We start from the raw sequence: 25,679 nt of genomic DNA on the forward strand, positions 1-25,679 counted from the left end.
GCTGAGCTGTTTACTTCACAAAATTCTTAATCAAGCTGACTGATTTACAGAATCAGCTACTTGGGGTAAATGTGGGAGAAAGCAAATCAAAATGCAGAATCTCTACAAGATGAAAATAATACAGTACAGTCCCTCAAGTGCCACACTTTACATTCAAATACATGTGCCTCACTTCTGAAACAATTGGAAAGAGAACTGAAAATAGTATAATATTACCAAGTTTTATTACAATAAAAGGTTACACTCTTATGATGCTCCTTTGAAATGCTACTGGGAAAGTTTTGTTTTTGTTTGTTTTAATACTTGAACTGATGCACGATGAACTAATTTGTAATACAGCATGGGCTCTGTCCTCTATAATTCTCCTGCTTCTTTCCCTTTTCTTACCCTCCCCTCTGTTAATACATTCCCAGAAATCAGCCACCCAACTTTTTATAAAAGGCAAAAGGAGGGATGGATATACTTTTTGAAAAATCATATCAGCCTTGTTTAATTTTTCAAAATGTAATGCAAAAGAAGCACAGCTCAAGGACCCACTTTATCTAAATGTAGGAATCTAAAAGAAGGGGCTCCAGTTTTATCCCAAGCTCATTCTATAACAAACACAGAGTGAAATGTTGGCAACATTGTTGATATCTGTTAAATTCCCAATGGGAACACAAAATTCACTCTCCTTCCAAACGTCTCCACTGGTTTGATTGCCTATATAATTTCACCAAACATGCATACGTAAAATCATAGGCCTAAAAAGCTGCATGACAGGAAAAATAATAGAAAAATGCATGTACTAAAAGAAAGCATAACTAACAAAAAGTGAACTGAAGCTAAATCATTGCATTTGGAGTAAGCCAAGAGGAAAATGTCACAGTTTGTTCTAGCATTTGGTGAAGTTCCAATTGCCCTCGCTTTGCAGCTTTCTCCAAGTCTCCACACAAATCAAGTTCTTGATGCATTATGGGAAAAGGATCCTTTAACTCAGTGATTTCCAGCCAGGGTGCTGCAGCACCCTGCAGCATACAGTATTAACACTGTCAGATAGGCAAACAGCTACACATGATTCACAACCTAAACCCCAAGACTTCAAACAGGAATCCACAGTGTGAAACACATTCTGACCTGTGGTCTTTATGAGTTAGCTGCAACAGAATTGTTCCATAGTCAAAAAATTAGTGATATTAGTTTTTGCAATGGAATGAACTAACCTAAGAAGTTGCCTAGAGTCTAAAAAGATCCATATAAGGATGGATTAGCAAGTGAGGCCCAAGCCCTGGGCACCACTGAAGGGCGGGTGGGAAGAGGGAGGTGCCAGAGTAGAGCGGGGTGGGTGGGGGAAAAACTTTTGTTCCCTTGCACATTACAGACAGGGACAGACATTCAAAAAGCCAGAGCCTAAATTGATTAAATCTTTGCAGGCTACTCTAACCTGCCTAGGTTGAACTGATTTGCAAATACACAAACATTCCCTGGGACCAAGGAAATGCAGGCACATGCCTGCAGTTGCTGAAGCCAGGAGCCCGGGGGGCCCTAGAACGCGCCCTCGGCTGCAGGGAAGCTTAGGTGAGGGGCAGGGAGCAGGATTATTCCTCCCTCTGCTCCCAGGGGACTGCTGCGGGGTCTACTTGCCACAACCACTGCGGCTGCTCACTCTGTTCCTGGGGCAAGCAGCAGAATAAGCCCCCTCCTGCCTCCTCTGCCAGAGGGGGCTTATTCTGCCCTGCCCCCTCACCACTCCAGCAGCAGAGGCGGGGCACAGCCAGAGGCCAGCTGGCAGGGCCCCTCAGGCAGAGGACAAGGAGTGGAATTATTTCCCCCTCCCCCTGGCATCCAGCAGAGGGTGCAGGAAGGGGCTTATTCTGCCGCTTGCCCCAAGCAGGGAGCAAGCAGCAGCAGTCGGGACAAGCAGGTCTTGATAGCAGTCCCCCCAATGACAGAGGGGGGAATAATCCCGTTCCCTGCCCCCTCTGCCTCAGGGGACATGCTGGCCTCTGTCTGGCCATGCCCAGCCCCACTGCTGCAGCAGCAAAGGAGGAGCACCCAGCAGCCCCCAGACCAGGTTCGTGCTGGTGGGACAGGGAGGGAGAAATTAAACCCCTCTCTGGTCAATTCATCCCAGACTACTGCCAGGGCTGGCCATGCCCACACTGTTAGAGCACCCAGCAGAGAAGTACAGGTCTGTGCTTGTGGGACAGAGGAAGAAGAGGAGAGAGGGGAGGAATAAACTTGTTCCCTGCTCCCTTATGGGGCCAGTGTCTGGCCAGACCCCTACCCCTGCCTGTCTCTGTCCTGGCTAGGGAGCAGAGGGTTGGGGCCAGCAGAGCGCCCAGCCCAGAGAACATGCTGGGGGACTCTGGTTTAAAGTTAAACCAGGAAGGGGTCTTGGACAGACATGCATAAACTGATTTGACCCCAAACAGTTAAGTCTGATACTGTATTCAACCAGATTCATATCAAATCAGTTTCAGACATTTTGAAACTGGTTTATGTGCACTGAACTTCTGTTCTGTTACAGGTTTAAACCAGTTTCTGATCACTTAAACTAGTTCATGTGTAATCTCTGTCCCATCCCTAGCCTATGGCTAGTCTAGCAGCAGCAGCACAAATGCTGGTCGGCAGGGGCAAAACATCCTGTGAAGCAGCAGTGGCTGCAGTTCGTGGCTGCTGTGAGGAGACATCACCCTATTTTTACTGTCCAAAACAGGAGCTTTTTGGGGTGCTTGGCACTGATGTCGAAGGGAAAAACGAGGCGGTATCTCCGCTCAGCAGCAACAAACTCCAGATGCTGCTCCTGCCTTCTGCCTGTCTCTCCAGAACCAGAGAAGCTAGAGAGAGAGAGGAAGGAGGAGGATTGCTCCAGGCACAGTCTTGGCCAGCTACGCCTGTGTGAGAATCATTGAACTAACTTAAGAAAAAAAAACTTTTGTTAATTCTGATACTTTTAGGTAAAACACGATGCTTTACATTTACAAAGACATTTCCCCGCATCATTAAATTTCATATGTACAATTACATGTCTCAATGGATCATTATTGCAATGCAGGCACTTTGGCATGCTGAAATTTGTGAAAAGAAGCGACAGTGCCTATAGTCAAGACAACACATTCAATTTGGGGATGCTCAAGGTATAAACAAATAAGTAGGAAGCACTGCTGCTCTGTCAATTAAAAAAAGATATCATCATTAAGCACACAACTGTCTAACCTTGAATTGTTTTATATCTGGGTAAGTAATCATTTTTTAAAGCACTCTGTTTGTAATGCTTGGTTCTCTATCGTCTTGGGACTAACAATTTTTGCTTTGTTAGATTTTGCCTCTTTAAGTTAAAGAAACTACTTTTTAAGAGTTATCAACTGTGGGAGCATACTATGTAAAGAGGGGAAATGTTCCCTCTCTGTCTCCCCCCCCCCCGTATGTTGCCTTTTACAACAATTCCACAGCACATGGCTTACAAACCTTAGGCTCTCTAGAGCTAATAGTGACTGCAGGAACCTATACATTCAATGTAAATCAATAATAATGTTTCATATCTATATTAGAGCACTCTGCGGAAGAGATGATGAAATACTAGCTTCAGAGTGACTATGCAGTGGGTTGTGTTAAGCCTCTGAGCATGCCTGTTGGGTATTAAATGTTTCCAGAAGCCCAGGGGAAGTCAGATCAAGCCAAATGTCTGTGTAATAGTGAGCCTACCTTACCACAAATGCAGCTCCTGAATACTTAATAAAATAGCTATTTTATGCATTCTTGTGAGTCTCCAAACTTTCTCAAGCCTCTACCCAAGAGGCAGAAATATAACCAAGTCCAAGCAACTATGATCACAGTCAGCTCTCCTCATACAAAATCATTTAATTTTGGGTAGGATTGTTTAAACAATCCTTTGGGGGCACATCCAAAATATAAAACTGGGAAGGAAAATCTTCTTCTCCACCCCCAGCCACCTGCTGCAGAAATATAGTCCAAATGTTTCTGAAGGGATGCCAATATTAAAAATACTGTTGCTAAAGATGATTCCCCAAACAAAATGGGGAATGCTTTGCTGTAAGTGAGCTTTAACATAGAAACAGCACATAAGCAGCTACATCATCCCTGTATAGCAGCTGGAAATTATTAGCCCCATTTTACAGAGGGAAACAAAGGCAGAAAACAGCAACGTCTTGAGTGAAGCCACAACGGGAGCACACTAGCAGCGTACAAATTGGAGCACACATTAGAATGGCTGGGTTAGTATGGAAACATCTTTTCCTTTCCATGTGAAGCATAATTCCTGAGGAGTGTAATTTCTTATTCCTCTTAGATGTTTCGCCTTTTTCTTTGAGCCAGAGTCTCTTTGGCTGGGAGACATCTTACAGTCAGGCTGAAGCACAGACAGAAAGCAGTGTAGATTTACACGTTACAGACTAAATAAATCAGAGAAGCATAAACTTTTGTAAGCAGTGGCTTACATCATCCGAGCTTCTAAATAAAAAGCAGTGATTAGAATACAAATGGTAATGAAAGGGGAAGAAAAAGGAGTGGGCACACTACGCCAACAGCTATGAACCTAAGCACACTGCTAGATTTATCACCAACTGCCAAGCTCTACATTACAACTGCATCTGCTCTGATCCCACTGACCAGGATGCTCATCTTAAGAATCTGATGCAGGGATTCCTATGATTACAACACAGTCCAAACGACATGACCACTGACATCAACACAGCCAGATTCAGATTCTGCTCTGACCTACTACAATACCAATTCCAAGACAAGGGCAACAGAATCCCTTCGGTTGTCACCTATACCCTCAGTTTGAACACCTCTGACACACCATTAATAGCCTCTAACCCCTCTTGGAAAAGAACAGTCATCTCAAGACAGCCATGGGGGACAAAACTGTCCTGCCTTACAGACAGCCCCCCACCCAGCTAGCCCCACGCTGTAGCACCAATGTACCCCGGCCGGCCCCTCCGCACCATGCTGAGCCAGGGTGGAGCAGCTCCAGCCTGGCACTGCAGGCTGACCCCCTGGGCTCCCTGCCAGCCAGAGTTACGCCACCCCAGCTCAACGTGCTGCAGTCCTGGATGCACGTGTAAATGCTGCGCCTGGAATCAAACAACTGTAGCACAAACTGTGCCAGAACTTACTGCTTTGCATTAAAGGCACATGTATACACATCCACCGCTTTCTATTTAAAGCTCTGCTTCCTGCAGTCCCTCCATAGCATCTACTGAAGTAAGCTGTAACCGCTTACAAAAGCTTATGCTATGCATCCCTCATTTAGTTAACCTACAAGATGACAATCTACATGCCAGAATTCTGCCTGATTTCAGACTAACTTGGTTAAATATCTCTCTCTGCTAAAGCTTAGAACTAATAACTGTAGGTAAGGTAAACTGTCTAAAACAACTGCAGACTGGGTCACATTATCCCATGAAAACAAAAGATCCAGGGCCATGGATTTAAAAAAAAAAAAAAGTACAGTGAAACTTTCATTGCTAGTCGTCAGTTTACTATGGAATATTTTCTAAAGTATCTGTAGCAGCAGCAAGGAAAAAAATGCTTTAAAAAAAAAAAAAATCAAAGTAACTTTCATTTTTATATTACATGGGCTTCAGATTAGGTGGTGATAACCCTGGCTTTGGAACATCCAAAGATTAACTGTGCTTAATGAACATTATAGGTGATATAATTCCAGACTTTTACTGTAACTATTAAATCCTATGTAATTGCCAAAGAAATTAAGATTCCATCTACAAACACTGACAGCTAGTGGCAATCTGCTTGCTCCTGCACAGTATTTCTTAATGAATATAAGTAAAATATGTTTCAGTGCAACGGACAATCTTGCTGAAGTACATTCAGGACAAACCAGCATTTTAAATTTGTGCACGGTATCCTAAGCCAGTGGTACCCAACCTTTAGGTCTGGCAGGATGGATGGGTGATGCCAGGTCCACCCATGAGCCAAATCTAGTCAGTGGGACCACAATTTGGCGCACGAAGCAGGTATGGCAAGGACGCGATCTAGTGTGCAGGGTGTGGCAACAATCCAGGTCTACCTCGGTTGTACACAGAGAGTGGGGAAAAGATAAGGCTCAGGCCCTATTCAGCTGTGCAGAGCTTGAAAGTTTGGCAGCAGATGAGAGATGGCAGTGTTAATTGCCTCTCCTTCCCCCACTGCCAAATTTCCCAAATTTTGAGGAGCCCCATGGGCTGGATCCCATGGTTCTGCAGGCTGGATCTGGCCTATGGGCTAGGGGTTGAGCACCCCTGTCATAAGCCATTGTCCCCTGCTTACAGTGATATCAGTATCTTCCACTGTGGATACGCCTTTAGATTAAGGCCATCTAACTTCTGGACTGCTTGGAGCTGCATGCTGTATAAGTTGCAGGAGCAGGGGCCAGGTGCCATGTGAGTCACAGACCTGGGAACTGCCCCAGCTCCCCCAGCCCCACCATGTGGGCTGCCCAGAGCCTCTCTATCATGCACACAGTGCAGGCAGCACACCTCCCCTCTCTCTTGGCCACACACGCCCTGTGGGCTGTCCAGCAGCCCCTTCACCATGCACAACCTGGCTCCTCACTCTCCCAGCCACAAGCCCTATGCAGGCAGCCCCCTCCCCTGCAGCACGAACAGCCTGGCTCCCCCTGCACAACACACACAGCTGGAAGAGAACCTGCTGCACATATGGCTGGGAGGAGCATGGGGGGCAGTGCTTGGCTGCCCAGGGCCCCTCCCCACTCATCACAGCTGTGCACTGCATGCTGCTTGAGTGCACCACACACTTGCATGCAGGCGTTCTCTCCAGCCCTTGCAGCTTAAGCACTCCAGCCCCTTCCCAGCCTCTTGAGCAGAAGCAACTGGTGGAAGGGATGGCGGGGTATAGGGATGTAAATATGGTTTAAAAAATATTTGTTTAACCTCCTCTAATGATATCAGTTAAATGGTCAATAACACAGCAGCTCAAGTACAGGCTGCTGCTGGGAGCTGCTCCTGAGGCCCTTTGGGGACGGGGGAAGGAGGAGCAGCAGTGGCAAGCCCAGCCAGAGAACACATCCCACCTGAAGCCAGGTGCTGGGAGGGAGGGAGCACCTGTGAATGAGCAGTTACTTGCTTATTTGATGAGTCATTAGGCTGCCTGCTGGGTACTAGTCCCATCCCCCTCCCCCCCCACTTCCTTGATTCCTGCTGGGGCAGCATGTGGCTTTCCTTCCCCCAACCTTCCCTGCCAGACTGTGCCCAGCCTGAGCTAAAGGATAACTGGTAAGCTAATCAGTTATCGCTGGGCTTATGAGTTAAACCAGCAGTTCCCAAACTGTGGTACACATACCACCAGTGGTATGCAGACAACCTGTCAGTGATACGTGTTAACAGATTAATTAGAATTACTTTATATGACAAAATTGCTGGTGATACTTAAGGTTGAACGGAAAATTTGCTGATCGTACTTAAGGTTGTGTAGTTTCAAACTGGTGGTGCATAATCTGTCAGAGTTTGGGAACTGCTGAGTTAAAGGATTAATCATTTAACCTTTCGCATCCCTTGGGAGAGTGGCCTTTGGTGATTTTGGGGGCTGCATGCAGCCTCTGGGCTGCCAGTTGGACAGCCCTGCTTAGCTAGATCACTAAAATGGGTGCCATTAAACATGTTAATGGTATGCTTGACAAAAAACATTATTATCAATATAGAGCTATTCCCCCCTAGGAAATTAAATTAAGCATGGTGGTGTGCATGGTGTATTATGCTAATCTCCTCTGATGACTAATGGAGCCAATGTTTAATGATATTACTTTTTCTTTCAATTACAAGTTTTTCATGCTACCCCATGTATATTCTGACAACCTTCTCAATACCTTTGCAAGCTTTGAAGATATTTTCTTTGGCATCCTCCCCTCCCCCTTGTTATTTACTATTTTAATAGATAACACTTTCTCTGTGGTAGGTACTGCAAGATGTGCTCAGCAACTTGGAAAGAAGGTTGTTTAGGGACAATACCGTCACAACAGCCAAACAGTTATGCAAGAATCTGGGACACAGTAACAAAGGGCAGGATCTGTTTGTTTTAAATCAGCATACAGCTCCAGATAATTTTGAGTCCCAAAGTTTTTTAGAAGCTTTCAAAACACCTTGAGGCCAGTGGAAAAAAATCATGTCTGTCTTGTTTTTTGCAGCCGCTGTCCCTGGCATACACACCTTATTATGCTCTGTTGCATGCTGTCACAGGAACACATTGGGTCACACTGACCCAACAACCAAGCAAAAATAGCACACTAAGCAATCCTGTTAATGCTGGTACACAGACTGAAGAGTGCAAGGAAAACATCTCCTTGTCTTACAGCAATATTGGTACTGGAATAAGGGCATGACATATAGCAGAACTGTTAAAGAGACTCAGCTTATTTCCTAGCCCTACTCACTTACATGGATTGTCATTAGAAAAGGTTATATCCACATCGCACAACTACAAGTCAGTATGCTTTTCATTAAAAGAAAATTAAAGGAAAATCCAACTAAAAATACATCAATCACAAAAAGTATTCTTAAAACTCAGAAAGCCTATTATTAGGCAACATAAATAGACATATGTAGGATGGAGATCAGATTAAATCACCTAAACTACACCACTCTTGAAAGATATAATTATCTTTTCATTAAACTATCAATAAGATTTCTGCATTAACTAATAATTTCTGATCACCAAGTCCCTTCTTGTTCTCCTAACAAGTTCTTCCATTGTGACTTTGGGCTCCATTATACATTAATTTTAAGTGGTTCCTGGACGCTCTTAACCTCTGGCTGTGCACATATTAACACCTGAAACTAGTTTTAAACACTCCTTAGGGAAGGTTTCTCTCTGATCCGTGTCACCCAGCTTGTGTTCCATTAATATGTGGCCCCTTGCCACAGCTGAGCCACCCAAGTTGCTGTCCCCCAGCAACCTAGGATGCAGTGTCCCCTCCCCCACTCTCCTGTTCTATGTGAACAAATTTTGCACCCCTGAACTCTACTGCCCAAGAAGCAGCTCTGGCACCAAGCCAACTCTCTCACCTGCCCCAGCCATGTGACCTTCCCATCCCCAGGAGTGCAACCCCATGCAAACAGCCTATAGAGCACATGCCAGCTAGACAGGTTGCAGGGCACAGATGAATCCAGGAGTGGAGTCTATGGGGATGGAAACAAGGTAAGGGGCCAAATCAGGTCTCCATCAGCTAAGGCTTCCTTCTTAGGGCAGGGGTAGTAGCTCCCCCAAAAGCTCCTTCCCTCACTGCTCCCACCTGCCGGCCACACCCAGCCACCTCAGGAAGAATAACCAGACCTGAATCCCAAATCCCAATTTATTAAAACACGAGACCTCCTTTAATTTTCTTCTTCTTTATTTCTTTTCAATGTTTTAACTTATTTTTATTTTATCCTTTAATGCAGCGATGGGCAAAGTGCAGCCTGCTGGACAGATCCAGTTGGCCATGGACTCCATTTCCCAGCAGCCCTTGCCCACATGGCTGGGGCCAGTCTCCATGGAGACCCCAGCTGCAGCTGCACTGTGAAAGCTCAAGGCTGGGGTTGCCATGGAGACCAGCCCCAGCCATGCTGGCAGGGTGTGCAGCAGAGCAGGGCAGGGCGCTGCTCTGGAGCCACTGAGATCTCACAATGGGGGCAGCTTGCTCCAGAGCCAGGGCAGAGTCATGAGCTGTAGCCTGCATGCTCCAGGCAGGAGCTCTGCTCCTGCTCCAAACCAGTCTGTCACCACTGCAAGTACCTGGGGCAGAGCTGCAATCCTATACCTGTGCACCCCACCTGGAGTGTACAGGCTACAGATTGTGGCTCTGTCCTGGCTCCAGACCAAGCTGCCCTCATTGCAAGATGCCAGTGGCTCTAGAGCAGCCCCCTGCCCTGCTCTGCCATGTACCCTGCCAGCATGGCTGGGGCTGGTCTCCATGGCAACACCAGCCTTGAGCTTTCATGGTGCATCTGCAGCTGTGGGCTCAGTAGAGGCTGGCCTCATCCATGAAGGCAGGGGCTGCTGGGAAATGGAGTCCAGCTATTTGTCCCACCCTGCTTTAATAGCTGCCTTTATTTCATACCTTTTCCCCACCACCTTTTCCTTTCTACCTCCTGTTTCATTACCTGCTCCCACCCCATTAACTCTCCGCCTCCCTGTTTCATGTTCCCAATTCCCCCTCCCCGCAACCCATCTTACATGCTCACCCACAACAAAGATAGGCCTGTCCTCACTCACAAGCCTTGTAGTGGCACCTCATAGCTGTAGCTCCTAGTCAGGCCCTTGCTTCCTAGCCTGCTAGTGGCAAATCACAGCTGTGCTGGTGGGGAACAAACAGAGAAGATTTTTAGCCTTAAGGTGTGACTGCTCCAAACTTAAGCTAGCACTAATACTGATTAACATTTAAGCAGCTTAAAGTGTAAACTATAACAGAGCCCTTATTTAGCTGCTCAGGTAGATCCATCCCCTGAAGCCTATACTCACTACTGTTGAGGGGTGGTTTGTCTGATGGTCAGTAACGTTAAGTAGACAGTCAAAAAGGCTGTGTGTTTTCTTCCTCTTCCTACTGCCCCCAGGTCTCTGGGATTTGCAGTCCAGAGTCACAGTCGCAGGACTCTGCAGGGCTTCTCATTACTTCCTCTTCCTGCTTCCAAGTGCCTCTGGGATTTGTAGTTCGCACTCACAGCCAACAAGTAAGTTTCAGTAAGTTTAGCAGCAGGGCAGCTCTGTACTCAGGGGAACGTGGGTTTTACCCCTCTCCCTGGCCAAAGACCCCAGCCAGGGTTTGCCAGGGGAGTGGGGGAGAAGTAGTCCCTGCATCCCCCCAAACCTTCTCTGCTGGAAGACACAGCACAGCACAGCACAGCACTGGAAAGCATGCTGGGGGACTGTGATTTAAACTTCAACCAGGAAGGAGTCTAGGACAGAAGTTTCATAAACCAATTTGACCCAAATCAGTTAAGTCTGATACTAAATTCAACCAGGTTTATCTTAAACCAGTTTCAGCCATTTTGAAACTGGTTTATGTGCACTGAGCTTCTGTTCCATTACACATTTAAACCAGTTTCTGATCACTTAAACCAGTTTATGTGTAACTTCTGTCCCTAGCCTAACTGCTTAGACATGTGTCATTTCTGTCAGAAATATTCTGAATGTACTAAAGAAGGGTCCCTGTTCTCTGGTTTTATGTCTCCTGTTTTTCCTGTAATGTAGGTCCTCCGAGATGGTAATGATGCTGGAGAGCATTGTATAGCTGTTACCTTAGGAAGTAGCAGGCAACCCACCATTTGGAAACTAGCATTTTCTCCTGCTTGCAATGTAAATTATTGTTTGGAATTCTTGTTAAACCATTTATTCTTTTCTGGCATCATGGTGAATACTTTTTTTTCTTTTTTTAACTATTTTGGAACTGTATTTGGCTTAAACTTGTAGGACTGCAGTTCTTCATTTACATCCAAAATGGTGACCCTAATAAAGTATTAATCCGAGACTAAAATGTATGGACCCAGACACATGACATGGTCCATGGTAACAGAAAGTTAAACTCCTCAGCCGCTCCCAACTTAAAAGATGTTTGAAAAAAACAGAAGTTTATTCCCCGTAGCAAAAGTTCTATTATTTTGATATTTGTTTTCAAAATAAAATTGAAATATCAAAAATTTTACAGGAGATACACTTTTGAAAACAACTGAATCATAAATGTGACAAGGAGACATTATCATGCATTAGGGGAGATACAGCTCTCCTAGAAAAATGGCTGTAGAGAAAAGGACCCAGAACTACAATTCCTATCTTATAAAATTATTATTCCTATGAGGCACTGTGGTAGATGAAGTATACCCAGATTGCTCATTTAATCTAAAACTTTTCATTTAGATTTCCCTGGTGGAAACTTCCACCCAGATGATACTGTGATGGCCAACCCATTTTTTTTAAATGGGAGAACATTTTGTTTGAAATATTTCTATCAATCCCAGTAACCAATGTCACAGTTACTAAATGCTATGCACAGTCTACAACCTAGAATCAGCTAAAGGCAGAACAGCATCCTAAACTCAAACTTCTTCATATCTGTATGATAATTTTACTTTAAAGTAGTAAATGAGTTAGTCTACAAGGTGCCAACCTGACCTGCCTTCTGTCTAAAACACATAAGGGGCACTTGAAAGACCAAAAAGAAGACAAAGCAGGCAATTTGACTTTAATGGGTGTGGTTTGCTTATGCTCCTGACAATCTGCCCTATTATGTTAGGATGACTTCTTTACCATCAGAAACTTACTATAAAAAAACTAGTTGAAGCTGCGCTTCACTGTGGAAAATTAATTTGATTTTTTTATTTTGTATAACCTTTTGTCATAATTATCATCATCTTTACTTTATGGTTTATGCATCATTGCCTATTCCAACTTCAAAAGCTTTCAGACCATCGTTTTCATCTGCTTTCTTCTCTTGTAGACTTCAATTGAATTTTTTGACATGGGTGAGCTACCAACCCCCACGATCTGGCCTCTGGAGTAAGAGATATAATTTATATAGATAATTGGCCAAAGGGACATATTAGGTGATCTGCTATCCCTATCTAATGCACTAAATATAACAGAATAACTTCATCTTAATGTATATTTTTCCATAGTCTTTTCCACCCTGACTTTTTTAAGACCAAAGTACTGGGGACTTCTAGCGGTTCTTTTTGGTAACTTTTTCACAATATACTGCATTATACTGTCAAGAAAATATATTCCTGAATGTCATTTTAAAACTACCCCTTTTATAATGGCCATTATATTAATCTAAGTTTTTCTTCTCTGAATATTAAAACATTTCTCCCTGTTTGAACTTCACAATCTTTTAGTACTGTTATCATGCTATAGCACTGTCATTCCTTGGACAAGCTATACATACTTAGTTCTTTTAATCTTTCTTATTTAGTCTTATTTGTCCCTCTAGTGGACAATCATTTTGTTATTGTTCTCTGCATGTCTTGAAAGGAGTGCAGAAATGAATGTGATGTTCCAGGCATAGAATCATAGAGAAGGACAGGACCTCAAAGGTCATCTAGTTCAAACTGATGCATGAATGAGGATGCAATATTCCTATACTATTCCAGACAAATGCCTAACTAGGGTCTTCGTGGAAAAACCTCCAAAAAGGAGATTCCGCAACTTCTCTTGACAGCTTTTTCCATTGTACTGTTCTGACATTAAAGAAGTTATTTCTTACTAAATCTGCTTTGCTGCAATCTAAATGCATTGTTTCTGGTCCTGCCTTCTGTATCAAAGGTGTCTTTAAAATATTTGAAAAAATCGTTACCATATCCCCCTTGATTTCCTTTTCACCATGGTCTTAATAAAACCATATATGAACTATTAACTCACTACTCCGTGTGCCTCTGGACATACAGCAGTCCCCTACCTCACCCCTCAAAATCACACTGAAACAATCAAAAATCTATTTAATTTTGTGTTTAGGGAAGCTTTATTGACCAGAAAAAAAATAATTCGTATTGAGTGGTGATGATGAGCTGATGTTTGGGTGCTGAATATTCAGGGACTATTTTCAGTTCAAATGATATTAGCTTAAGTGATAGTGGTGGTAAGAGCTCTTTAGAATGGCTATGCTCCATTATGCAAATAAATGTTTAGGGAGTTATTAAAAACACAGATTCCTGACCTCAAAGCCACAAAAGTTCCCTTGGAACCTTTCTGGTTTATTAGGCATTTGCATTTAGGGACTGTCACATTCCAATCTATGGTGTCAAAGCTGACATGCATATTCTTTATGATGAGGTTTCTTGACACAGCCCATAATGGATCCTTCAGAGCAATTATGGTCTAATCACGTCAAATTTGACTAAAAGAGTCCTCAGTTTATGGATCACCAGCAATATTGATTGTAATGGCTCCTCTGGAAACATTACAGTCTATCATAAGACTGTTGTTGCTGCTGCAAATTCTATATTAAATCCATCTATTAAAGCCCTAGTGAACATTTATTCTGGGTTCTCTAGTCCATTCATGTTCATTTACCATGTCCATGGTCTCTTAGTACCATCCAACAGTACATTAAGAGATGTGACTAGTACTTGTAAAGAAGTTTGAGTTCAGAAGTCATTTTTCTAAAGTCACATTATATAGTCCTCTCCCAGATTTTTAGGTTTACAATACAAATTAAAGATGCTCAATACTGAACAAAAAGCACAAGACATATGAAATCCCTTTCTATTTTTTGTTGTCTTATAAAGAAAAAAGACCTATATATTTCTTAAAGTATAGCAAATAGAAATGTATTCTCACGCCTGAACCTTTAATACCAAAAATATGTTGCCAACACATTGTTTTTCATTTAAGAATCAAGTTATAACTACCTCAAATACTTAAACATACATTTGTTATGGTAAAGCAATGTAACTATTGCTATATCTAACCAAAGAGTGCCATTACAGAACTGGCACTTCCCATCTTAATTCTATATTTTTCTAGGTCAATACTGTGATAGACCACAAAGATGAGCATAATAGTATTTCTTAGAGCTGCAGATAAAAAAGATAAAGATAGATTTAGATAAAACAGATGGACACTGGAGAAGTGCAAGGTACTCTCTTTCAGATCAAGGCACTGAAACTTTCTAATGCTTCATCCCATTCACGGCTCTGCCTCAAGCTTTTAAGATTACAGATTTAGCTGCTGTGCTGAATCTGCAACTTGAGAGACACTGAAATACGACAAACCATGGGGAGCTGAAGAGCAGCCATACAAAAAAAGAATTTTCCCATGACCACCAAATATAGTCCCAAACTCTTCTACATTATGACTTCAACCTGCTTAAGACACGCTGGAAGGCAGCAAAATTCCTGGGGATGACTGCATAACACTTTCATATACAACAATATTAGGAAGGTGTAAGAGACATGTTCATTAACTGATTTTAGAGCTGTCCTTCAACTCTGTGTCTGGGCAATATGAGATAAAAGGAGCAAGATGGGACTGGAATATAGGAACATTCAGACACCCTATTTTTCATGTCACACCATGATGCTTTCACACACAATAGAAACTCGCCTTACAACAAAGAGGGGAAGAAAAGCAAGTTGAAGACCTGAGCCAGGTCTATCAAGGACTATACAAAAAACTCTTATGGCCACCTCCCAATCTCACTGAAGATTAAACACTGCAGCAGTGAAGAAAACCTACCAAAAAAACCCCAAAACAACCATGTGTAGCCAAGCACAACCACTTTCTAGTTGTCACATTCCCTATCAGAGACATGTCATGGGAAAGCAGTTACATAAAATGGCACAACTCCAACCTAGTAATCTTCAAAAAGCATCTTGAACACCCACCTTGCTGTGGTCATCTGATCCCAGCAGTCTTTCCCACCCAAGTGCAGGGAAGGTAGACCCAATGATCTGTAGGGTCCCCTCCAGCCCCTAACATTTATGAAACTATGAACCTCATGCCCCTCTCTTTGCTACTCCAAAAATCCCCAAGCAATATAGAGGCAACATGCTTGACAGCTACCACATACACAGAACAAGCACCATTTCCTGAATTTCACTACATGCATGGATCTTGATGCCGTGTAAAACAGTCTTGCTGTCAACATATTTTGCTTCAGTTGAGTCCACAGTGCCTTGCTATACTTTCAGTGAAGGTTATCTAGTGAGTAGCCATCTGTCTTCAAGCAATGCCGATTGGTTGCCTAGGTATTCTGTCACATGCAGAGAGAAGCCAAGCCTGCCTGCTGGTCTCTGTTCCTGTGACTGTCCTAATCCCTTCCCTCATCAATATAAGCAATGTCATAGCCATGCTCTGGTACTGAGTTCACATATTTTCCTACAATACAGATCCTCAAGGTACCTTGGTGCTGTTTGCCACACTGGAGCATTTTGCACCCAGAAGCTCATCTGACATCAGCCAACTATACAGTTGGTCCAATAAAGGATAACAAAAAACCTTGCTTCTCACATGGGCCACCATGGTTAAAAGGACATTCTGGCCTTACATACTCATCTTTGGCTTTAACACAGCATGCCAAATTGAGCCCTTTATATTTAGAGATATTATCAGCCTAATTAGGATTTTTCTACTTGAGATTTTAATAGATTGCTGCTTATTGTCAGGAGCCAGGACAGCTTGCCAGCTAAACTGCCCCCAGCTGGCTTGGGTTATCTGAGTGGGTCTGGTTGCCATTGGCCCAACTACTCTCAGCTGGGCCTAGATGCCTGCATAGGCCCAACTGCCAGTTTGTAACTAGCCACTCTTTCATTGCCGAGCAAGCCAATCAACAGTGCAGGTGCTTGTCTTGCTAGCCTGAGGTTTCTGACTGTGTTATTAGTTTTCTGGTTCCAACCTCTAATTCCTGATTTCCCACTCCGTGGGTCCTCCTTTTTTGTTCGTACCATCTTAGGTTTGTTTGTTCCTAGTTTCCTGGATTCATCCTGTTTGCTACCCATGGACCCCCCTGTGATTCCAGACTGCTTTGCCAACTACTTGACTCCCCTGAAAGCCAGCTCCTGGCTTGTGGTGTAGCTCGGCAATATCCCACATCACACTTCCACACAGCTACAGCTGCCTGCTCCAGACCCCGTGGCTGGTGACTCAAGTCTGATCCCTGCCTCATGAGTCTACCCAAATTGACAACCCATGTCTCAGTCCCCTGTGAATCTTGTACTCCTGACCCACCTACTCCTGGTTCACTGAGCCTAACTGGGACCCATACTTCCCTGACCTTGTCCATTCCTGATCCCCAGAGTTATAACCCTCTAGGGTCAAGGCCCAATTCCTTAAGTCCCAGTCACACCACTGATAGGTAGGACCTCTTCAAAGAGGTAAGTGATGCACAATAGCAATTCTGATTTTTTTAACAGACAAGTGAATAGTTTTAGCCAACACTAACCAGGAACACTATTATTTGAACTAACCATTCACTATAATGGAACAGAATGATTTAATTAAGCTAACTAAACACAAAGATTGAGGAAAGGGCAGTTCTTAGCCAAAGAAGGTTTTTCCAGGTTATAGCCAGAGACTAGAGACTTCTGCTTGTGCTATTGATCCAATTCTACCACTCCTTTGTTAACAGCATTATACACCACAGATAGTCTCTCACATAAAAAGTCAATGGAGCTGCTTGCAGAATTAAGAATTATTCATCATGGAAGAATGAAGCCTGAATTGCTTGTTAACTGCATGGTGCTATGGCACCCTTACTTTTGCATATTGTATGACTTCCTAAATTTCAGCAATGTGTATTACATAAACAGCAAGCATAGGAAAAGTAACTGGAATATGGAAATGTAGAAATGAAAATATACCCTTAGACTAAACTAACCCCATTACCACCATCAGTGGAAGCTAGATCCTCTGAATCCAGGCTAGGCTATAAAAGGGAAGAATGTTAGTTCTTCTGCATTATCTTCACCCTTCCTTAGAAACTGTGGAAACCATAGACCATGGCGACTCTGACATCCCCCTCCCACAGCCACACAGGACTTTACTTGTAAATTATGGCAACTGTGTCAATATAAATTAATTTGCTCGCCCCCTAAGCAAAACCCCTTTCCCCATTCCAGGCAGGGGATTTTAGCAGGAGCAATGTTGTGAAGAAACAAGAGGGAGCAAGGGCAGCCCAGGCATCAATAGAGGCACAAAGCCTTCATGCATATTGGCCTTGCCTCCAAGAATCCATTAGTTTTGAGAGTTGCATTTCTTCTTTCAGAGACAAACCATACTCCATCCAAAACTAGAAAGTGACCAACTTTCAGCAAATATAAACTTGTAAAGGCAAGGCCAGAATCAAATAATCAGGAAATCTAGTTCTACATAAGTCATTTCACTTTATCTTTAAAGATTTGTTTCTAGCTCATTTATTCAATGCTGATAGCAGATAAAATTACAGGCAAAGATGCAATGATCTTTTAAGGCTGAAACCCATGGATGCATGTGTAAGCTTTAATACTGTACCACTAGCATTTTAAATACTGAGCTCACTGCCCACATAATGATGATAAACCATTGTACAATTTGGCCTATTTTAGTTTTATTTTCTGGCAGCAGTTTCTGCCAGGAAGATCCAATTCAAAAGCCACTAGTCCTAAAGTCCTTTCATGCATCATACTGACAGATTAAATCTGTTCCTTGGCATTTTGTAGCACATCTTGTTCTTCATCATAGCCTACTGTATAGTACCACTACAACTGTTTCTTTTCTCTGAAGTATTTGAGCTTTGTTTATAAACACTTAAACATTAGGATTTTCTAAACTAAAAAAAACAGGCTTCTTTCCTGAATAAGAAACTCCAGCATTCAATGCATGGGCTCTATTGTTCTCTCTACCCTTTCAGTGTTTTGTTTTGTTTTTTTTTACATTCATCTCATATAAATGTCACTACACAATCTGTTAAAAAGATCCCTGTATTTATTTCCTTTCTGCATTGCTCTGTCAGTCCTCCTTTTATCCCCTTCTCTCTCACCTCTGATGGATGTATACGTTCCTTATAATTCTACCCAACAAATAACAGCAGCGGCAGCATTTTTTTATTTTTTCACTTTTACATATGCCAATCATCACAGGATTTAGAATGACCCTTTCACCACAGTCTACACATCTCCCGTAACTTGATGCAAGGGAATCCTCTAAATATTCATAAACTCTTGAAAAAGGACTGTCTGGTTTCGTGCATCTCTAAGCAAGTGCAACAGGACTGTGACCTCAAAGGAAGTTTATGTGCACTAACATAGTATAAATGATTAACACGACACAGCTTAAACTTCAAAAGAAGAATGAAGTAGTACTGGTGTAAAGAAACCAAGTTAGGGAGAATGGGGGTAATTCTCAAGTCTGAAAACACCATTTTCTACCAAAAATTAAAACAACTGACTTCAATATAACTACATACATGCTTAAGTTTAATTAAATACATAAGCATTTCACTGAACTCTAACCAGCTCAGTACACTTCAGGATCAAATCCATGATGTCCTACTTAGGATACTCTCCATCCCATGCTACTGTTGTCTAAGAAAATCCTGGGATAATAAAAAAACAGTTTGAAATGCCACAAGTGCTGTTGCAGCCAAGAAACTGTAGCTATTTGCAAAGGAGAAGGCTGTAAATGTAAACCCTGCTTGATCTATAGAAGCTGTATCAACATGGCATACTTAAAAAATAAAGAAATTTAGTTAGTGATATTTGGTTTTGCTATATGGGCTACCAGATAGGAACTCCAAGCCTTCTTCACAAAAATTAGTCACAGTTCATTATATGTCTGTGGGTTAGGTATTGTCAAAATTTCTAAAAGGCATTTGGCACCTAATTCCCATTAAAATCATTCATTTAATGGGAGTGAAGCTCCTTCTAAAATACCTCCTAAACTCTGGTCCACAGTGCTCGAGGCTAATCTTGTTGAAGTCTGAGGTAAAAGTCCCACCGACTTTTCATAGCACAGAATTAGGCTGACAAGAAATAAGAAGATCCAAATGGCTACAGATTTGGAATGTTTAGAGTAATTTTTAATGAGAAATTGCACAAGGGCAATCTAAATTCTGTAGAGGGGACCACAAAAGACTGAAACTACGTTCATAGGCTGAGTACCCATTATTGAACTCTGTGTTTTAGGAATATAGGTTCCTCTGAAAATCAGTTCTCAAAGAATTTAAATCTGAATATTCAATTGGACAAAAAAAAAATCCTCTTTCTTCAAAATTGATAGTAGGCCCGGTAATGCAGTCCTTCCTCAGTCTAAACTCCTAACTGCATCAAAATGCCTTCCCTCCTGAGTAAGGACAATAGAGAGGAAGCTATTATTTTTCATTTAATTTCCACTTCAAGTTTCTTTAATTCCCCCATGACAGTTAGCAGTTGATTTGCCACCCTTCCGGTCTTTCTATATTCTGCATTTTTAGTGTAGCTATTTTCTGAGAGTGAATTACAGTCCTGATTCTGCTACAATTCAAGCTGACAAAGAGTCTTGCTTAGAACTTAAATGGGAAGAGCAGCAGAAATAAATAACTGGGGGAGAGCTACAGTGGATTTACCCCAGCAGAGAACCTACCAAGAGCATTTTGGGGCCAAGAACCAAAGTGACATGTAGGGAATTCCATAGGTGTGATAAACTTTCAGTGTCTGAAGATACCAAAGGAAATGAAGATAAAGCAGAATCGGAGTAAAGAAACAAAAATAAAGCTAATGTCTGATCATTTTGGCCACTTCTATCAAATTGTTCTCTCTCTAGGTGCTGTAGTCTATAAGATGAGAACAAAAATGAGTAAGTGGACCAAGGGTTGGATTCTACACAGCAATTTCTATATTCTTAAGTGTGAGTCCAAAAATCTAAGTTTGTCCATTCAGTGAAGACTCAGCTGTCACTGTATGAAAATTCAGCCAATGACACAAAAAGAAGATCAATGTACCTAGTTCTGCACGGTACTGAAGGCTTCCTGAGAGATGCTGAACACCCTCCACTGCCATTTTAGACAAAAAGGTGTTTATTCAAGTAGATCAGAAAGAAAATGGACAAAAGAAAATGTCTCTTGAAGAGTAAAGTCTTATCTTCCCCCCACCACCTTTTTGAGGGTTTTTAGCTTTTATAAAAACCCTGATATTCCCTGCTACAAATGAGAGGCAACTATTTGTTAATAATCTAGAGTTTTCATCACCTACTAATCTTTTGTTCTACATGCTAGAAAGCTATATAAATCAAGTCATTTCATAGAATCCAAGAGAAGTAGGGCTGGAAGCGACTTCCAGAGGTCATCCAGTCTAACCCCCTGCCTGAGGCAGGATAACTATTGCAAATAACTATTCCTATTATTGTGGAAGTTTTGACTTTTATTCCTGTGAAAACAAAAGGCAGGGCCTCAAACAGAAACAACAAATCCATGTAATTTCCACTGTTTTAGGCCACAGTAGGAACAGCCATACAAATGCATCGCTGCTCTCAACCACCTAAAGTCTGCCTTCTGAATCTGCGAAGCCATTTCTGTTTAAATACTGCATGTGTCAAGTTCCTCCGTTTGAAAGCCAGCATCTCAGTGTTAATGTCCACAGTGACACATGCTGGCTGTACCAGGCAAGAACACCACCATGGAGAGATCCCGTTATAGAAGCCCTCTGGTGACTGAATAGGTGTTTGATATATGATCTCGTTAAAAGCAAGTGAGGGGAAAAAATCTGGAAAGAGAATTTCTACCTCTCTCAGATAAGGATGGTGCTGTAGAGGCAGCACAGCCTCTTCTTGCCTGTTGCACCAGCAAACATTTGAGACCAGGATTTAAAAAAATTTAAAAAAGAGAGACTCCTAACACAATCATTGACACCAGCAAGCAATGCTCTTTCTTTTAAAACTGCAGAATGATGCACGGCGTTCTGCTCACTCTTCCACAGGTTAAACCATCTTTCCTGCTCTGCCTTAGCCACCATGCAAAAAGCCCACCCTAGCATCTTCCATGGGGGGGGGGGGGAGAGACCTGCTTTCAAGCACCCACTCCTCAGCCTCAAAGCATCTTTTAAAGGACAATGGAGATTTCTTTCCACCCAATTTATCCTCCTCTGCTGCACGACTTAAATATCCGGTCGCCTTTCAAAACTCCAGCACAGGGAGGGTTTAAAAGGTGGGTCAGTCAAAAGACCCGATTTCTAGAGGAGGCTTCGGGAGGAAGCTCCACAAAGGCAGTGGTGCCAAGAGGGACGAGGCTAAGGCTTGCGATGCGGGACCGGCGCGGGGAGCAATACCACGGATCGCCCCGCAGCCCTGCTCTGCCTCTTGCGAGGGCGGGACGGCAGGGGTCCACCCGCTCCAGCCCCGCCCGGGCCGCGCACGCAGCGAAACTTTGCGGAGCCGCGGCTCAGCTGGGGCCGGGGCCGGGGCCGCACAGCCGCTCCCCGCACCCGCCAGGCGGCCAAGCCATCTGCTCCGGGCCCTCCCGCCGGACGCTCATTAAGTGTCTGGCAATCAACAACAACAACAACAAAAAAGAGGAGGGGGGGGTAGTGATGCGAGGCAGGCGGCGGGGATGGGGGCGCGGGGAGCGCGCTTTGGGGCCGCACGTGTGCACGGGGGGAGCTGTCAAAGTTGAGCCCGAGCGCCTGTACCTTGGAAGAGGAAGGCTTTGCTCCCGTTGTGCAGCCCCGGGACCTGCCGCACCCCCGCCGCCTCTCCCGGCCGGAGCTCGGACAGCACGTCGATCTGCAGCCCCGGGTCCACGCCGAAGCCTGCAACTGCCCCACACAGCGCCCGTCAGCACACGCGGCCCCGGCCCCGGCCCCGGCCCCGCACCCAGCCCCCGGCCCCGGCCCCAGCCCCGGCCCAGCCGCCGCGTACCTGCCAGCAGGCACAGCAGGAGGCAGAGGGCGCCGAGACAGCGCGCGGGCTCCATGGCAGCGGGCGGCTCAGTCCATCACCCCCGGGCCGCGGCCGCCGAGAGGAAAAGGTCCGCTCCGCTCCGCGCCGTCCCGCTCCGCGCCTGCGGCTCGGCTCGGCTCAGCACCGCGGCTGCGCCCGCCCGGCCGCCCCCGGCCCCGCCAGCGCCAGCGCCCGCCGCATCGCCCGGCCGCCGCCCCCACCGCCCCGGGCAGCGAGACAATGGCGGGAGGCAGCGAGAGGAGGCAGCGGGCGCGTCCCCCGCTGCCGCGGGCGCCGTCTCCAAGCCTCGCCTCGCGGCTGTTACCAAGCGCAGCCGCTTGGCTCGGGAGCAGCTGCGGCAGCGGCAGCGCAGCCTGCCCCTTTCGGGCTCCCGCGGGAGCTCAGTCTCCTCCCCGCGGCTGGCTGCGCTGCGCTGCGCTGCGCTGCGCTGGGCTGGGCTGGGCGGCGGATCCCCCTCCTCCCTCTTCCCCCCCGCGGGGCGAGTCCGCCACCGCCCTGCCCCGCCCGGCGCGGGGGTGCCCCGGGGTGCTGGGGGCCCTCCCGGCGCCGGCTTTGAAGTTTCAAGGAGGCGCCCGAGGAAACTTGTTGGCGGGGCCGCCCCGGCGCGGGGCACACGCGCCTCGTGAGGCGACGCCCCGCGGCGGACAAGGCCCGAGCCGGCCCCGGCGCCCAGCCCGGGAGCCCTCGCGCGGGATGGTTTCGCGAGCGCAGCCGCTTTGTTTCCCTGGCAAAACACGGGGGAAACAAACAGCTCCTGCAGCTCTCCTGGGGTTGTCTCGCATTGATCTGTGAGCACAAAGGAGCAGGGAGAAATACATTCAAAGCATAAAAATCAGCACGGGTCCAGCCCCAGCCACACTGTGGTGGGAGAGCCTCACCTTAACCCCGGGGAGCCTCAGCTCCTGGCTCAAGCCTCCCTTCCTGCAAGTCGCTTCCACTTGTGCCACTCAATGGAAAGGGGTTTGCACCTCCATTTCCCCTTTGGAAAGCCCCCTTGGGGCAAGGCAGGAGTGCTGACAGCTCATTCAGTTTATCGGCAGACAAGGTAGGTCCTTTACTCAACTCTGCATAAATGTGGTATGTTTTATCAGACCAAACTGTTCTTTGCAAGCTTTTGGGCACTGTGATGGCTGGCTGGCAGTGACCTGGCCCAGGGGGTTTGAAAGGGCAAAAGATGATTGGAGGACTTGCGGGATTCCCTTTCATCACCAATCTGGTAATGATTTGGCCCAGGGGTTTTGAAGGGGTAAAAGATGATTAGAGGACTTGAGATTCCCTTTCTGCACTAATCAGGCCCCAGAGACTCACCCCCACTCACCCTCGCCCTCCCCCCCTGTCCCTTGATTGGCCCCTTGGGTCACCTGGAGGGGGTTAAAAGGGGCAGCGTGGGCTGATTCAGGAGAGACCAGTGAGGGACAACAAGGAAGGAGCTTCACAGAGCTGGCAAGAGCTGAGCCAGCGGGGCAGGAGCATGTCCCCTGAAGAGCCTGAAAAAGCAGGACCTGCAGGCAGCAGTGGGACCCTCAGCAGTGCGGTGTGTGGCTGGCAGGAGAGGCTCCCGGCTGGGCTCTAGGATGCCCTGGAAGAGGCTGCAGCCAGCAGGAGAGGCTCCCCAGCTCCAGGAAGGATCTGAGCAGTGACCTGAGGGGTTCCCAGATCTGCTTCCAGCTCCTCCAATCAGAGGCCAGGCAACTTGATGTGAGGCAGAGGCTCTGGGAAGTTCAAGACCCCTAGCAGGCTGGAGATCTGAGTTCAAGTCTCAGCTGAGGTGACTTGCAGTGACTGAGCTAACAAGAAGCAAATCTGCTTGCAGTAGAAAGGGGCCATTGTGTTTTCCCCCCCTTTCTCCCCCTCCAGGTACCAAGGCCCTGTATTTCCTTGTCATTTGACATTTTGCATTTTGTGCCTTTTTTATATTTCACCAACCCATATCATTTGCTCTGCTGTTTGTGTTTTATATTTTGTTAACCCTTTGTCAATGATTGTAAGTGTCTAACCTCTGTTGAATCCTGCCTCCTTGGGGCATTGTAGTGTCCACTATACCCTCTGATTTATGCCCATTATGTTCCCAGTATTAAAAGGTATATGGTTGAGTCCCCACTGATGATCTGGCTCTGCTCTATGGGGGGAGGAAAGCCCCAACGCTGCCAACAGTGCTTGTGCACCTGCTTTGATCCCTTCAGTTGGAGAGAGGGTACCTCTTGGAGTACCGCCTGGGTTACAGCACAAACAGCCAGGTTTTTTTCCCCTGGTGTTTGTGCCTGAAAGCTTGCAAAGAACAGTTTTTCCAACTGTTTAGTTGGTTTAATAAAAGATATCACATTTACCCCAAGAACTTTGTCTGCCTACCTCTTCAGACCAACAGGCTACAACCAACACCCCCCCGCAAACATTCAGTTTATCAGCTCTTACAAACCCAACAAGTTTGGCAGAGGTGTTGCCAATGTCCACGTTCACCTCTGTGATAGCTCGTGATTCTTTTCATGTTTATTAGCAAACAATATGTTTTTAAAAAAATCAAATGGCAGCTCATCCTGCAAAGTTCCCCCCTCTTTGTTTATTGGATTGCATAGAAGCCAAAGGTGAAAATCCCTCAAGTTCAGATCAACAGCCGGAGATCCAGAGCTGCGATAAAGTAGGACTGCCCAGTGGGAAAATCCTTGTCTCCTCAATAAAGCCTAAGTGGTAACATTCTCACCCACCACGCATGCAGATCCAAGACATGAGTCTGTAGCACAGCCCTACCAGTGGCTACAAGCCCTTTGCTTCTGGGGCTGCTGTCTGAATGACTGTTACCAGACGTTCATCCAGTCTACAAATCATGGACATCCGTCCTGCTGAGTTTTAGCCCATTCAATGACACTGACTCCAACAGAGCAAATAAAACAGCTGCCCAACCTAGAAGCCTGTTTTGCTCATGGTCATATGGAGACTTTCAAATCCACATACACAATGTCTCTCACATCCACATACAAGGCTGTAACTCTCAGATCAAATGCCTATTTTATCTACTACCAGATTCTCACAGGTAGTTGCTGGAACCATTTACATAGCAGGTCACACAAGGACTATACAGAAGTGGTACTCACCAGGCACCATATCAAAGCTCTACTTTTAGCCCATTAAGAAGGGGAAAATGCTCTTGTCACTGGAGTCCTGATGTTCACAAATTTCCAGAATAACCTAAACATTTTGCTTAGCTGTAGGATCTAGGAATTGTTGGGTTCCTAAGACATACAACCACAAGGTTTTGGCCTCTTTCCTGTTTACTGTAATCTTTGTGGTTAGTGGATTAACGGAAGCAGGACACAGGAAGGGCATATAGAGCAATAATGGTGGTAAAA

At 45.1% G+C, this 25,679-nt stretch overlaps 1 protein-coding gene across 2 annotated transcripts in view; it reads right to left on the reverse strand.

The window, feature by feature from the left end:
• Positions 1-22,717, reverse strand: part of NELL2 (neural EGFL like 2) — a 266,470-nt gene extending 243,753 nt beyond the window's left edge. Inside the window, exons 1-2 of one of the 2 annotated variants that reach the window (XM_090042380.1) lie at positions 22,294-22,717; positions 22,065-22,184 (exon numbers count right to left, since the gene is read on the reverse strand). In XM_090042380.1, the coding sequence (XP_089898506.1) occupies positions 22,065-22,184; positions 22,294-22,348 (175 nt within the window). In that variant the 5' untranslated portion in view covers positions 22,349-22,717. Of the gene's footprint in view, positions 1-22,064; positions 22,191-22,293 lie in introns of both variants that reach the window. The other variant, XM_090042379.1, reaches the window with a different exon arrangement.
• Positions 22,718-25,679: the final 2,962 nt, after the last annotated feature.

Source organism: Crocodylus siamensis, chromosome 4 (assembly GCF_052110815.1).
Source record: "Crocodylus siamensis isolate JL-2025a chromosome 4, ASM5211081v1, whole genome shotgun sequence".
Lineage (NCBI taxonomy): Eukaryota > Metazoa > Chordata > Crocodylia > Crocodylidae > Crocodylus > Crocodylus siamensis.